The sequence below is a fragment of the Octodon degus genome, unplaced genomic scaffold (assembly GCF_000260255.1).
Source record: "Octodon degus isolate 3935 unplaced genomic scaffold, OctDeg1.0 scaffold00063, whole genome shotgun sequence".
In the NCBI taxonomy this organism is placed as follows: domain Eukaryota; kingdom Metazoa; phylum Chordata; class Mammalia; order Rodentia; family Octodontidae; genus Octodon; species Octodon degus.
In genome coordinates, this window is record NW_004524639.1 from 2,231,182 (window position 1) to 2,243,738 (window position 12,557).

Sequence of the window (12,557 nt, forward strand, 5' to 3'; positions counted from 1 at the left end):
GGACCTGGGCTAGGACTGGGTCTGGGGGCTCCCGGAACTCGGCAGAAAATCCTACTCGGCGGGCGGGGTGGGGGAGGCACTCGTAAATAGACTTTCAATGTCAAGTTTTATGTTAATCTGGCTGAGATCTGAACTTTGTAGTGATTGCTATAGCTGTCAGTGCTAGAGACTTTTGTTTTCTCTATTGCTGTTTTATTTATTTATTTTTTACATATTAAGTTTTCATTTCCCTAAGTACTCTTTCTTAAGTAGGATCTATGTCTTTTAGCACTCTCAGTGGCAATGTGCTACTACTTACTGTTTAATTCATCAAGTGCAAAGGTATAGGAATGGTGCACATTGTCTACAATCTTAATATTAACCTCAATATTTTGCTTATCTAAATCCTTCTGCTGTGACTTTCAGATGTTTTTCTTGCTCCTTTTATTCTCCTTCAGGTATGGTAGGAAACCTAGAAGGGCCAAGTAATCTGTGTGCCCATCCTTTATATCAAGCTTTGGTAAAATTGTATTGTGTACTAAGAGCAGACATTTATTGTAGAAAATGCTCATAGTATATTTGAAAAGTATTACTTTTCTTATTTTTCTTAGATATTCACTATGAGAACTTTGTTGTAAAGTCCATGAAAGTGTAGGAGGCCCATAAATCTATGGTCCCAAGAGTTTGTTGTCAAGTTAATTCACATTCAGTCTTTAGAAATTCATCAAAATTATTTAAGTGTTCTTGCATGCAACTGTGCTCCCTGACATTTAAATAGTGATGTTACATTGCAAGTATGAATCATTTAATTTCTCAGCCTCAGTTTCTCAGTAAAAATAAAAATGATTTGAAATAAAAATGGCTATGTCAAAGTTGAATAAGAGGACCGATGTGAGAAAGTTTACCCCAAATCCTGGCATGCATAAATACTAGTTTTCTTTTTCCATTAATATAGCTGTGCTTCAAAATAAGGACTCTTTTTTAGTTCAACCCATTATGTGGTATTTATCCTAGTAACATAAAAAGATCTTCTTATATAGGATTTGTCATTCTTACAGTGCTGGAAAAATTGCCTTGGAAAAAAATAACCTGCATTTATAAGGAGTGCCTTATTCTGCAGGGCTTGAAAGGGATTCAATGGTTCATTTATTCTTTTCTTCTTCCAACCTCAAGTATACTTTCCTTTAAAAAAATATCCAGCCTACTACTGAAAAAGCTCATAAAAACTCATTTCCTTCTGCCTGGTCCAAAAGCAGGAACATCAGCACCAAATACTAAGGATAGTCATTTTGCTACAGTGATAGGCTGTATGTCCTGGAGGGCAGTGAAGTTATTGAACCATTTAAAGAGAGGTAATAGCCCGATTGTACACTTCACCTATCAAACCACGTCTAGAAAGTTGTGTCCTTTGGAGGACACCATAATTTAAGAAAAGCATTGAAAACACAAGAGCATGTTGAAACATGCTGATTAGGATGGTGATGTAGTATCTAAAAATCTGTAAGTCTTGCTATAATAGAACATGTAATAACTCAGTTGATATATCTATTTACCTGCATCATCTGTCTTTCTATACATTGTTTTTCTTACAAAGAGCACTTTATGTTCAGTGCCAAATTGTTCACGATAAGTCTCATTTTACATTGTTTGCTCCAATGTTTCCTGGACATAGCTCCTGGCTTCTACCCAAAAAAAGAGTCAGAGGAAAACTTCCTTTGGCTAATGTGTACATTATTTTCTGAGCAAAACAATCAATGGACCGAACTTCCTTGCAGTTATTTTAGTCCTTGACTTTATTGTAGGAAAACCTCAAGTTGCCCAGAAAAACCAAGCTTCCCTTTTCACCTCGTGCTGATTCATGTAAGTCCACCAGAAGCCTTTCAGCACTTACAGTTTGGTCTATTTTCCTAGCATATAAAAGTAAGGGTGGTGGGCAAAACTCAGAGATGTGCTAAAGTGGATGGTGAGCTGTGGAAATTGAAGCAGAAAGCACATGTGAGCTTAAGGTTCAATATGGATGTGCAGCCCTTTCCCCTGCAGTATATGTTGTTGTTATTCTTTCTGCAGAAGAGCTCATGATCTTTTGTAATTTTCTCTTTCTATTGATCCAGCAGTGCCAGTAACAGAAACTTCAAAAGAAGATTATTGGCAGTGGACTGGATGGATTTCCCTGCCATATATCTTGTGCATTAGAGAGAAAATTCACTGTGCAGTTAAGATTAGATTTGCCTTGTAGAGAATTCATTTTCCTGTGGCTTAAGTGACTGAGATCTCCAGAGGTGACAGTTTCTCCTTTCATGGCACTGCAAGGCAAAGGTGAAAGTGCCAGTCTGCATTATTGTTCCTTTGGCCAGAGTTTCTTCTTCTACACGTCCATTTAGAGAAGGAATGCCAATGGGAAAATAATGAGTTTAAAATAGAATTTAACATTGTACAAAGGCTTCTGAGTTTGTGTGTTGACTAAAGATCTGAGGGCAGCTGAAGTGTAACTGTCACTGAGAGACAGTAATTTGATTACTTCTACTTTGCACCTACGTGACCCTGGGAAGGTACTTTCACCCGGCCAAGACTCAGTTTTCATGTGTTCAATAGTAGTTGACAATATCAAAGTCAAATATTGTTGTAAAAAGTAGCTGTCATTATACACTCAGAAGTGTTTTATAAACTACATCAGATAGCTTGTGAGCGTTTTTGAGACAAAGACGGTGTATCATTTCCTTTCATCTAAGCAGCACTTATGTGCCCTGGCATCTAGCACAGGCCCTAACATGTAATGCATAATTTCTCATTTTTTCTCTCTGAAATTAAAATGAAGAAATAGTTTTACATCTCATTCTTTCTGATAAGAGATTTCATTGACATTTACTGTGCATTGGGCTAGATCTTTTCTCCTCACTCAACTTTTAGTTTCCAGGATTGAGAGTTAAGTAACATGTGCTGCCAGGAACCTTGTTATAATGCAGATGAACATTGTAGGAATTGCTTAATGTCCTAAACAAAATAAAGCAAACAAATTAATGTGCAGTAATTGATGGGAAGGAAAAATTTCCCCAGGGTCACTCAGGTGCAAAATAGAATCAGTACGAAGTAGTATCTCCCAGTCATGGCTGTCCTCCCGCTGCCCTTAGCCCTGTAGCCAAGGCACATTTTCTCAAAAACCTTTGAAGAAAGTTAGATTCTAGTTTAAAGTTGTTTTCTCAAGTGGGCTTGGAAGCTCCATAGAATTTCACTGGCGTCTGTTCAACTTTGCCAGGCATGTTATAAGCCTGAGGGGAGAATCTAAGGGAGCATGTTCTACCTTGTGAGGGATCTAGGGCAGATGGTGGTGGCACAACCTAGAGTTCAGTTGTGCCACAGATGACTGAAATGTTGGACTAAGTGATCCCAAGGAACTGCTGGAGTGCAGTCTCTCTAGTAGTCTGAAAGTGGTAATAATTTGATTTTTCAAGGCTCATGAATTGGCATCATTTGGAGTACATCTGTCATGGACCTTTGCATTTGGGAAGGAAATGGAAGAAAGTTCTAAGTTAGATTTAAACATCTCAGGAAACTTGGTTATTTTTATTTATTTTTAAACTCTTCCTTGAAAAAAGGCTATCATTACAGCTTTATTTCCTTCCCTCCTAAAAACGTGGAGCTCTGATTATTGAGGTTAAAATTTGCGACGACAGTATTTCAATTTGGATAAAATGAGATGGTGACTTTACTATTTTCTCTCTCAAACCAATGACATTAATTGGGCCTTATGCCAAGGGGTTAGGGCAGCAGATGCAATCATGAATTTGAGGTCTCTGTAGGGGAGATAAGGCTTTTAGGCCATGTGGAAGCTGAACTTACCAAGGAAGCTTAGCAGTTTTCCTTCCAGATGTTCAACTTGCAATTATTTTCAATATCAACTCTATAGATAAGTGTGCGGATTGTTTTTTGCATCCAGATACCCATTCAATGAATAAATTCCATTTCCAGGTCTGGCAATCTGTCAGAGAGCTCTCTTTAAAGTTATCTGGAGAAATCTACCAAAATGATTAAATTTGTGATAGCTTTTATTCTTGACTAATAACTTGCTTCTCCTCTGGGGCTGAACAGGCTTACATTGTTATGTGAGTTTATATAGTATGTAGTGTGTTGTCAAATATTTATGTCTGGCTAAAAATGAAATGTTCTAAAATACAATTTCTTTTTATGTGAATAAATCAATGAGAGAAAGAGAAATAACTTCTCATTTAGCCAATTTTTAATCAATATTTTCATGAAAGGCTGAAATGTTAACTGAATCCTGGCATTTGTCATTTGAAATATAATTTATGTGTTTAAGAATTTATGTGTGCATCAGAGTTAGTACTTCACGTTCAGAAAGGAAAATTGATTTATAGGCACAAACAACTGTTGGAGTATGGACAATGCCAAAATATGAATATGAGTCAGTTATTTAAGGGAAATGGGACTTTAATCACCACAGCAATAGAGAAAACATCTACTTCAATTATACCCTGGATTTTCATGCTTTAAATTGTGGGCATTTATCTCTTATTTTACAGAGGCCTTTGAAATTGTTGTTCGTCATGCCAAGAACTACACCAATGCCATGTTCAAAAACAACTACCCAAGCCTGACCCCACAAGCCTTTGAGTTTGTGGGTGAATTTTTCACAGATGTGTCTCTATACATCTTGGGGTCTGATATCAACGTGGATGATATGGTCAATGAATTGTTTGATAGCCTGTTTCCAGTCATCTATACTCAGCTAATGAACCCCAGCCTGCCTGAGTCGACCTTAGACATTAATGAGTGCCTCCGAGGAGCGAGACGTGACCTGAAAGTATTTGGGAATTTCCCTAAGCTTATCATGACCCAGGTCTCCAAATCACTCCAAGTCACACGCATCTTTCTTCAGGCTCTGAATCTTGGAATTGAAGTGATCAACACCACAGATCACCTGAAGTTCAGTAAGGACTGTGGCCGGATGCTCACCAGAATGTGGTACTGCTCTTACTGCCAGGGACTGATGATGGTGAAGCCTTGCGGTGGCTACTGCAATGTGGTCATGCAAGGCTGTATGGCTGGTGTGGTGGAGATTGACAAGTACTGGCGGGAATACATTCTTTCTCTTGAAGAACTGGTGAATGGCATGTACAGAATCTACGACATGGAGAACGTACTGCTTGGTCTGTTTTCAACAATCCATGATTCTATCCAGTATGTCCAGAAGAATGGAGGCAAGCTGACCACCACTGTGAGTACCAACCCACAGTTTTCACACTAGGCCTTCTTGGGGCAGGATGGCCTGCCCAGCAGCAGGTTTTCATCAAGAGAAGTGAGTAAAATAGAGAGCAGGTTAGAACGACAGACAAACTGAGTGGTTTTGCAGAGCTAGCCAGTGCACTATAATGACTGTCTATGGAGTCATAAAACTTGCTTTTGAATTTTAGCTTCCCCTACTTCCTTACCGTAGACACTGGGGAGTCATATTATCTTCATGAGCCTTATTTTTCTTATACATGAAATAGGGATAAAAAGAACATCTTCTTGAGTGATGATATGTGGTAAGGCACTTAGGATTTGTCTGGTACTTGTAAGTCTTCAATAAATAGTAGTTATTATTACCGTTATTATCAGTTATCATAATCCTCAAAACAACCATGTGAAGTGGGAGATATTATCTTCAATTTTTACATGATATAACTGAAACTTGGTGATATTACTTGCTATAAGCACACAGCTGTAGCAAGTGGGGGAACCACAATTAAGAAATTGATCAGGTCTCCTTTTAATTTGGTTATCACCACGTTCTGTGAATCTAGTTCCATTCCTGTATTCTTAGTCAGGTATATCACATAAGTACTCTAAGTAGTGACTTTAAACACAAGAGATCCAGACTCATGAAATAAAATTTCATGAGAACATAAGAAAATAAAACATCCATGTTCCCTAGCATAGATGTTTTGGCCACGATTATACTCATCTAAGGCTCATAAGATTTGTGACAATAGTTTGCTTGGTTTGAGTTAAACATTGTCAAGGGACCACAGGACACATCCTTCCAACATAGGGCAGAGTAAACAGCCAGCATTACCAGCCAGGTCCTCTTAAGCTAGTGATCAATTTTTTAATCTAGCCAGCTTTATAGGAAGAGGTGGCAAAAGAGTAAAATATGCTACCATCATTGAGTTCCCACTACATCTTGGGTGCTCTTCTGGGGCAGTATCATATTATTTTATAGAACTCATGATAATGGGTTCCCTTTCATCATGTCTCCCTTTTACACAAGATGAAATGAAGCTTAGAGAGGTTAAGTGCTTTGCCAAAGATCTCAAAGCTAGTTATTTGGAGGAACTAGGGTTCAAACTAGTTTTGGTTGGTTTAGTTGACTTTTGTACTTAGCTTTGATATATTGCAACTGCTACGTATGTTGAGCCATTGCTTACCCCAAATGTAAAGAACAGATTGGAACATTTAGCCTTGTCTTTAAACTTTGGGAGCACAAAATGATAGGGGTAATTGGTTTCTCTGGTGAACTAAACTAGGAAGTCAGAAATGATGCAACCCTTGGCATGGTTACTTATGGGGCTGCTCTAATCACCCCATTCACAATGTTGGCCATTTAAAACACATTTGCTGAGAAAATATTTTATATTAATATGAAGAGAAATATCCTATCTAATGGTGGTGTTCTTCACTGGCTAATTACTCCCTTGACTGCTTTATAATTTGAGGCCAGATTCTGGGGCCATGTGCAAAAGCACATTTCATAGAACTAGAAAAATGAAAAGTAAATGCACTCAAATGTTCATTCACTAACACTGATTGATAGCCCACTGTGTGTCGGAGTGTCAGATACAAGGGTCAGATGCAGGTGGTATGGGAATGGTTTTTCATTCTTTAGTGGCACTGTGAATTGAGCCCAGTGCCTTGAGCATTCCTGGCAAGTGTTCTACTGCTGAGCTATATCTTTCTTTATTTTTTTGAACTTAAACTCTTTTTATTCATTTTAATGAGAAAAGAAAGATGAAATAGCAATGAAACAGTTTCAAGTCCGATTAGTAGGACATTTCCAATAATTAATACATTGCATATTGTTGTCTTTGTAGTAGTTATTCAGAGGACAAGATGCAGACATGATATCTTGTCTAAACAATATTAGTACAAATTTTTCTTCTCAATGAACTACAAGAAAGTAGCTGTGTATATCTAACCTAACACACACACACACACACACACACACACACATATAATTGTGTTTTGTTTCACAACAGAATGGTCTTGTATTTACACGTTTGTGAAGTTAGAGACACATGACACTAGGCTGCCTAATGACTGATAGCTGACCTTATCCAGACAGGATATTCATCTCAGGAGTGAAGTAGCTTGTTTGCTTTAGGCACTGGGCCAAGACCCACCTACATATATTTGATCAATTTCCTAGCGTTGTGGCTTCCAACATATCCCCCTTTTTTATTTTCTTCTGTCAGAGATGGGTATTCCACTGCAATTAGAGAAGCAGTATGTGGAAAAGTCTTTAAAGGACCTTTTCATGTTTGAAGTCAGTCTAAAGATTGTAGGTCCCTGTGAGTTATATCTCTAAACCCTTTTATTTTTTATTTTGAGACAGGCCTTGTTAAACTGCCCAGGCTTGCCTCGAACTTGTGATCCTCCTGCCTCAGCCTCTCAAGTAGCTGGGATTACAGATGTATGCCATCACATCCAGCTAGGAATGTCTTTAGCAGCAGAAAAAAATATTAAAGACATAGTGTAAGAGTACTTCATGGTTGCATTTGATCCTGTTCTCTTGACAGTAACATAATTGATTTTGAACATATCTATGTCCCTCTAGAGCTTTTAATACACACACACACAAAAAAAACATTAAGTGAGGAGCTGCTAAGGAACTAAGTGCACCATTCTCAACCTAAAGGTTTATTTAGTAAATATTAATTAAACATCTACTTTGTGCATCATATTTTGCTACCTTCTGGGTATTCCAAGCTACTCAAAACATAGGTTTTAAATCTTGAAAAGGTCATAGTCTAGTTGCTAGGTAAACATAACTGAATGAATTGCACTATAATGAACATTTCACTATGTGCGTGTTGGAGTTGCTGTAAGGATTTATGTGTTCCTGTCCCATTGATTAACAAATGAAGAAACAAAGCTGAAGGAGACTCATCTAATGTTATATAATTAATGAGAGAATCAGAAGTAAAATCCAAGGTCTGCTCCAATCTGATGTTCTTTCTGTTACACCATTTTGTCCCTCATTAGACCCTTTCAGTCTTTCACTGTAAAAGCTCCATTAGGATTTTGCAAAGACAGTGAACTTAAATTGGATAGCTATTTCAGGTTTCTATACCTGCTCCATTTTAGGTGAATGCATTCAGGGGTGTGTGTATGTGTGTGTGTGTGTGTGTGTGTGTGTGTGTGTGTGTGTGTACGTGCCTGTGTGCATGTCTTGTGTGCATATGCATAGAAGGGGCACATTTCTTGTTATTATCATTAAGCAGGAAAGGCCTTGACTGTCAAGAGGTGCTTAGTGATGCAGTCCCTTTCTGTTTTGGCTATTAAGAGCCTGATTGCTCCCAGCTCCTAGTTGGTTATGAGAGCGTGAAGTCTGCCACCTCTCTGGGTTGCCGGAACTAAACCGGAAAGCATATATAAACTCTGCCTTGTTCCTGTCTTACGATCACCAAGTCTACATAATATGTATCAAATGGTGGGAATGGGGGACTTGTTGGCCAGGTGTGTTCTGGCCCATACTCTGCAAGTCCCTGAAAGGGGCAGGGCCATTTGTAGAGGTGAAGGGAAATAAGGGTTGGGTAGACTACAAGACTCTGTTCTTATAAACAAATCCACAGAATAGCCCAAAGCAAAAGCTGATTCAAAACAAAGGCATTAATGAGATCCTGCTAGAGGATACTTACCTTCCTGTTGTGATAAAACCCTGCAGTCAGTACTGCCTGAGGTTGGAGCAAGTGACTTCTTTAAAAATGTCTTCTTCCTGAGCTGAGCAAGAATAGTCTTTCTAGCCAGCTGTGAGTTGTAGGATGGGGCCTTCCACATAGAGACTTTTGTTTAGTTGTTATAGTGGCTGCCATTCACTTGGGATTTTGAAGGTGTTTTGGTCCCTGAGTGACTGTGGCCCTCTTAGATTTTTAAAAAATGATTATGACTTCTTAGTACTTTAGTTTCTTCTAGATATGTTTTCTTTCATAATACCAATTGAAGACATACTGGTGAATGTTGTACTGTTCTTGCTGGCAGCACCACTGGGGTGGTCAGCACCCAGTTCCCAAAACTTGGGTTCTCCATCCGGTCGCCTGGACAACTTGTTAAGCATGTTCCTCGACTCCACCCCTAGAGATTCTAGGTTTGTGGAGAGGCCAGAGGACTTGTTATTTAAATAGTGTCCCAGTAGATTCTGATGCTCCCTTGGGAGTAAATCCAGACACTCTGTTTGGTGGTTGGAAGTGAATGGCCACATTCTAGGGAAGTTAGTAGCAAAACTAGGGCTTCAGATACTTCTTGTGGAGTTGGTATAGGAGGTTTAAAAATTGATAGCTTCTGGAAGGTGGTGTGTACTTGCTAATCCCCACTCCAGTGGCCTATCTTTATATGTAATTCTAAGTAGTAAATGGAAAATTTGCTTTTCATAAATTGTTTTTCAGTACCAAGAGTTGAACCAAGCGCCTTGCACATGTGCTAAGCAAATGTTCTATCTAATCATTGAGCTCCATCCCTAGCCCCTGAAAACTATTTTTAATTACCAAGGTTTCTTAATGCTATTTTAGTCCAAAGAAGTAGAATAAAACTATTGGTGTTTGAAATATATGTGCGTGAATGTGGGAGTAGGAGTGGGAAGAAGGAGAAAGTGAGGGAGAGAGAAAATGTGTACTGAAATTGCCAAAGTACTCTTAATACTCGACTGTGAATAGATCCATTTTGTGACTTCACAGAGGCTGAAATAGGATGAATATCTTGGCCCAAGTGAACATTGAATAAGTCTCCAGTAGTGTTAGGTGAAAGCATCGCTGTTCAATTTATCAGCATATTACTGAATTCTACATTTTATACACTGAACCAAGCAAATATGTACATTTATGACACATGTATTTCAATACTCTTGCTTTATACCCCAATTACTGAATGCCACGGCTTCTTTTTAAAATTTAACTATTTTTACCAGTCGGGCATGATGACACACACCTGTAGTCCCAGCACTCAGGAACCCGAGTCAGGAGAATTGCTTTGAGTTCCAGGCCATGCTATGCTACATCGTGAGTTCAAGGTCAATTTGAACTACATAGTGAGACCCTGTTTCCAAAAATAAATAAAAAACAAAATTTAACTATTTTTGCTCTGAAAATCATTTTGCATTTTGTTACCATATGCCTGAGTGTGAACTACACATGTAGCCTTTGTACATTTCATCTGTAATTCATCTTTTTGCATGAATATATCTCCGGGAATTGAAGTCAGAGCCTTCATATTGAACTGTACCCCTAGTACTTTTTTAAAAATAATTTTGAGGGAGGGTTGTAGTAATTCACTAAGTTTCATTGATTTATCATTTTGTGACAGATTTCACTAAGTTGAGTTGATTGATTGATTGACTGATTGATTTACTATTTTGATACAAGGTTGTACTAAGTCACTAAGTTGCCCAGGCAGGCCTTGAACCCGTTATGCTATTGCCTCTACCACAGTGCTAGGATTGCAGGCCTGTGTCACCAGGCCTGCCTAATTCATCCGTTTATTAAATGAGCAATAATTGATTTTTTTTTTGGCAGAACCAGGGATTGAACTCAAGCCCTTGCACTTGCCAGGGAAGCGCTTATTCCACTAAGCCATCTCCCCATCTTAAATGAGCAATAATTGGCAGGATAAAAGTTTTTTCTTTCTCCTTGAAAGTTTCCAGAACTTTTGTTTACATTCTTTAGCCTCCAAAGTAATTTCTCCCAAACTGTTTCATGGCTGTTTGCACTTTACTTTTCTGCTCATACTTATGTACTTTCTTATTGGATCATCTAGGTGTGTCTCTGCTAGTGCTTCCTCGCCACAATTTCATTACCTTGGCTTGTTATAATGCTTCACTGAATGTTGTGCAAAATTGAAACCATTTCTGTCACCAATATTTATGCCTTTTTTTTCTTTTTGTGATACTTCATTTAACACTGCTTGAAAGAAGATCCATTTTTAGAAATAGTGATTGAAGATCCAGTTTGGGAAATTCTATGGTAGATACGGGAGCCATTCCCAGTGTCCAGCAAAATGACCTTGAATGACTGTACTGCTGCCCTCTGGGATCACTGGGTGGCAGAGCTCAGATTTCAAGCTAGATCTGTCTGATTCCAGAGCCCATGTTCTTAAACATCACTCTCACTTGCTCTCTCAAATAGTTCTACTCTCTCTTCCGTAGAATCTTCATTCCCTAAACACAAGCTAAATACACTGTTATTATATTATTTACTATCCTGTATTATTCCCTACTGTTTTTCCAGTTGCACAATCATTTTAAAAAATTTATTCTGCCTTCTTGGAGACTTTTCTGTAGTATTTTCCAATGAAGTACTAAAAAGCAGGAGATGTTTCATCTTTCTAACACTTAAAGGCACAGAATAGCTTCTAAGACAAGGGGTGAATTATTGGTGACTTATTCGTAGGTGATGGAAGATCCGGTCAGACAGGTGACTGGCTTTTCCTGGAATACATAGAAGCAGTGCCAATGACTAGGAATTAGTTATCTTCCAGTTGCAACTGTTAGAATTTATAAACTGTTCCAACAGATAGTCATGAATGCATCTGCCTTTAATTCTGAATATTATTAACACACAGATGTCCATTATGGCATTTCCTTAGACAGTGATATTGCCTCCTTAAAGCTTAGCATACTCTGCTGTCCAAGCACATTCATTTCCTTTGCTAGAATTTTTGAAGCTTCTGTCCATGAAATCTATTTATTTATGTGTAGGAGGAATCTCTAGGGAAGATTCTCCTGTTGATCCTCAATAGTAATTCATTCTATCAAATTCTTATGTTTTGCTGTCTGTGTGAGTGACTGTAACTCATCAGAATTTCCAAGATTAGCTCTTCCTTTCTCTGCTTTTGAAGGCTGAAATCATTTCTCAGGTGTCAAATTGTCAGTGTTTTTCTCCTCATGCTATCACATTGGACTTTCATTTTGTAGCCTCAGATAGAGATACTTCTTCTGAATTCATACGTGCTCTTTCCTGTACCAAGTGATCTCAAAGTGATAAAAGCATGTATATGTCTTACTACCTAATTAGTGCCCGCAGGTCAGCATCCAGAACTGTACCAAGTGACTTTCTGTATATGAGGGCCACTTCTGGAAAGACAGAAGGTGTTTAAAGGCTATCATCCTTTTTCCATTCATAGTAAAATAGCTGCACAATTTTCCACCAGGGAAAGGTACAATTTTTAATATAGGTGATCTATTTATTGAAAGATGACAAAATAAAAATTGGTACCACTAAATGTGAATTTCAAGGCAAGTTTCAAAACCTAATCACACAAGGAAAGATAGATATAGATATAGATATAGATATAGATATAGATATAGATATAGA

General features: G+C 38.2%; 1 protein-coding gene across 1 annotated transcript in view; it reads left to right on the plus strand.

Annotated features, from left to right (window-relative positions):
- Gpc3 (glypican 3) overlaps window positions 1-12,557 on the plus strand; it is a 515,396-nt gene that overhangs the window by 277,238 nt on the left and 225,601 nt on the right. Inside the window, exon 3 of the mRNA XM_004634481.1 lies at window positions 4,518-5,212. Within this exon, the coding sequence (XP_004634538.1) occupies window positions 4,518-5,212 (695 nt within the window). The remainder of the gene's footprint in view (window positions 1-4,517; window positions 5,213-12,557) is intronic.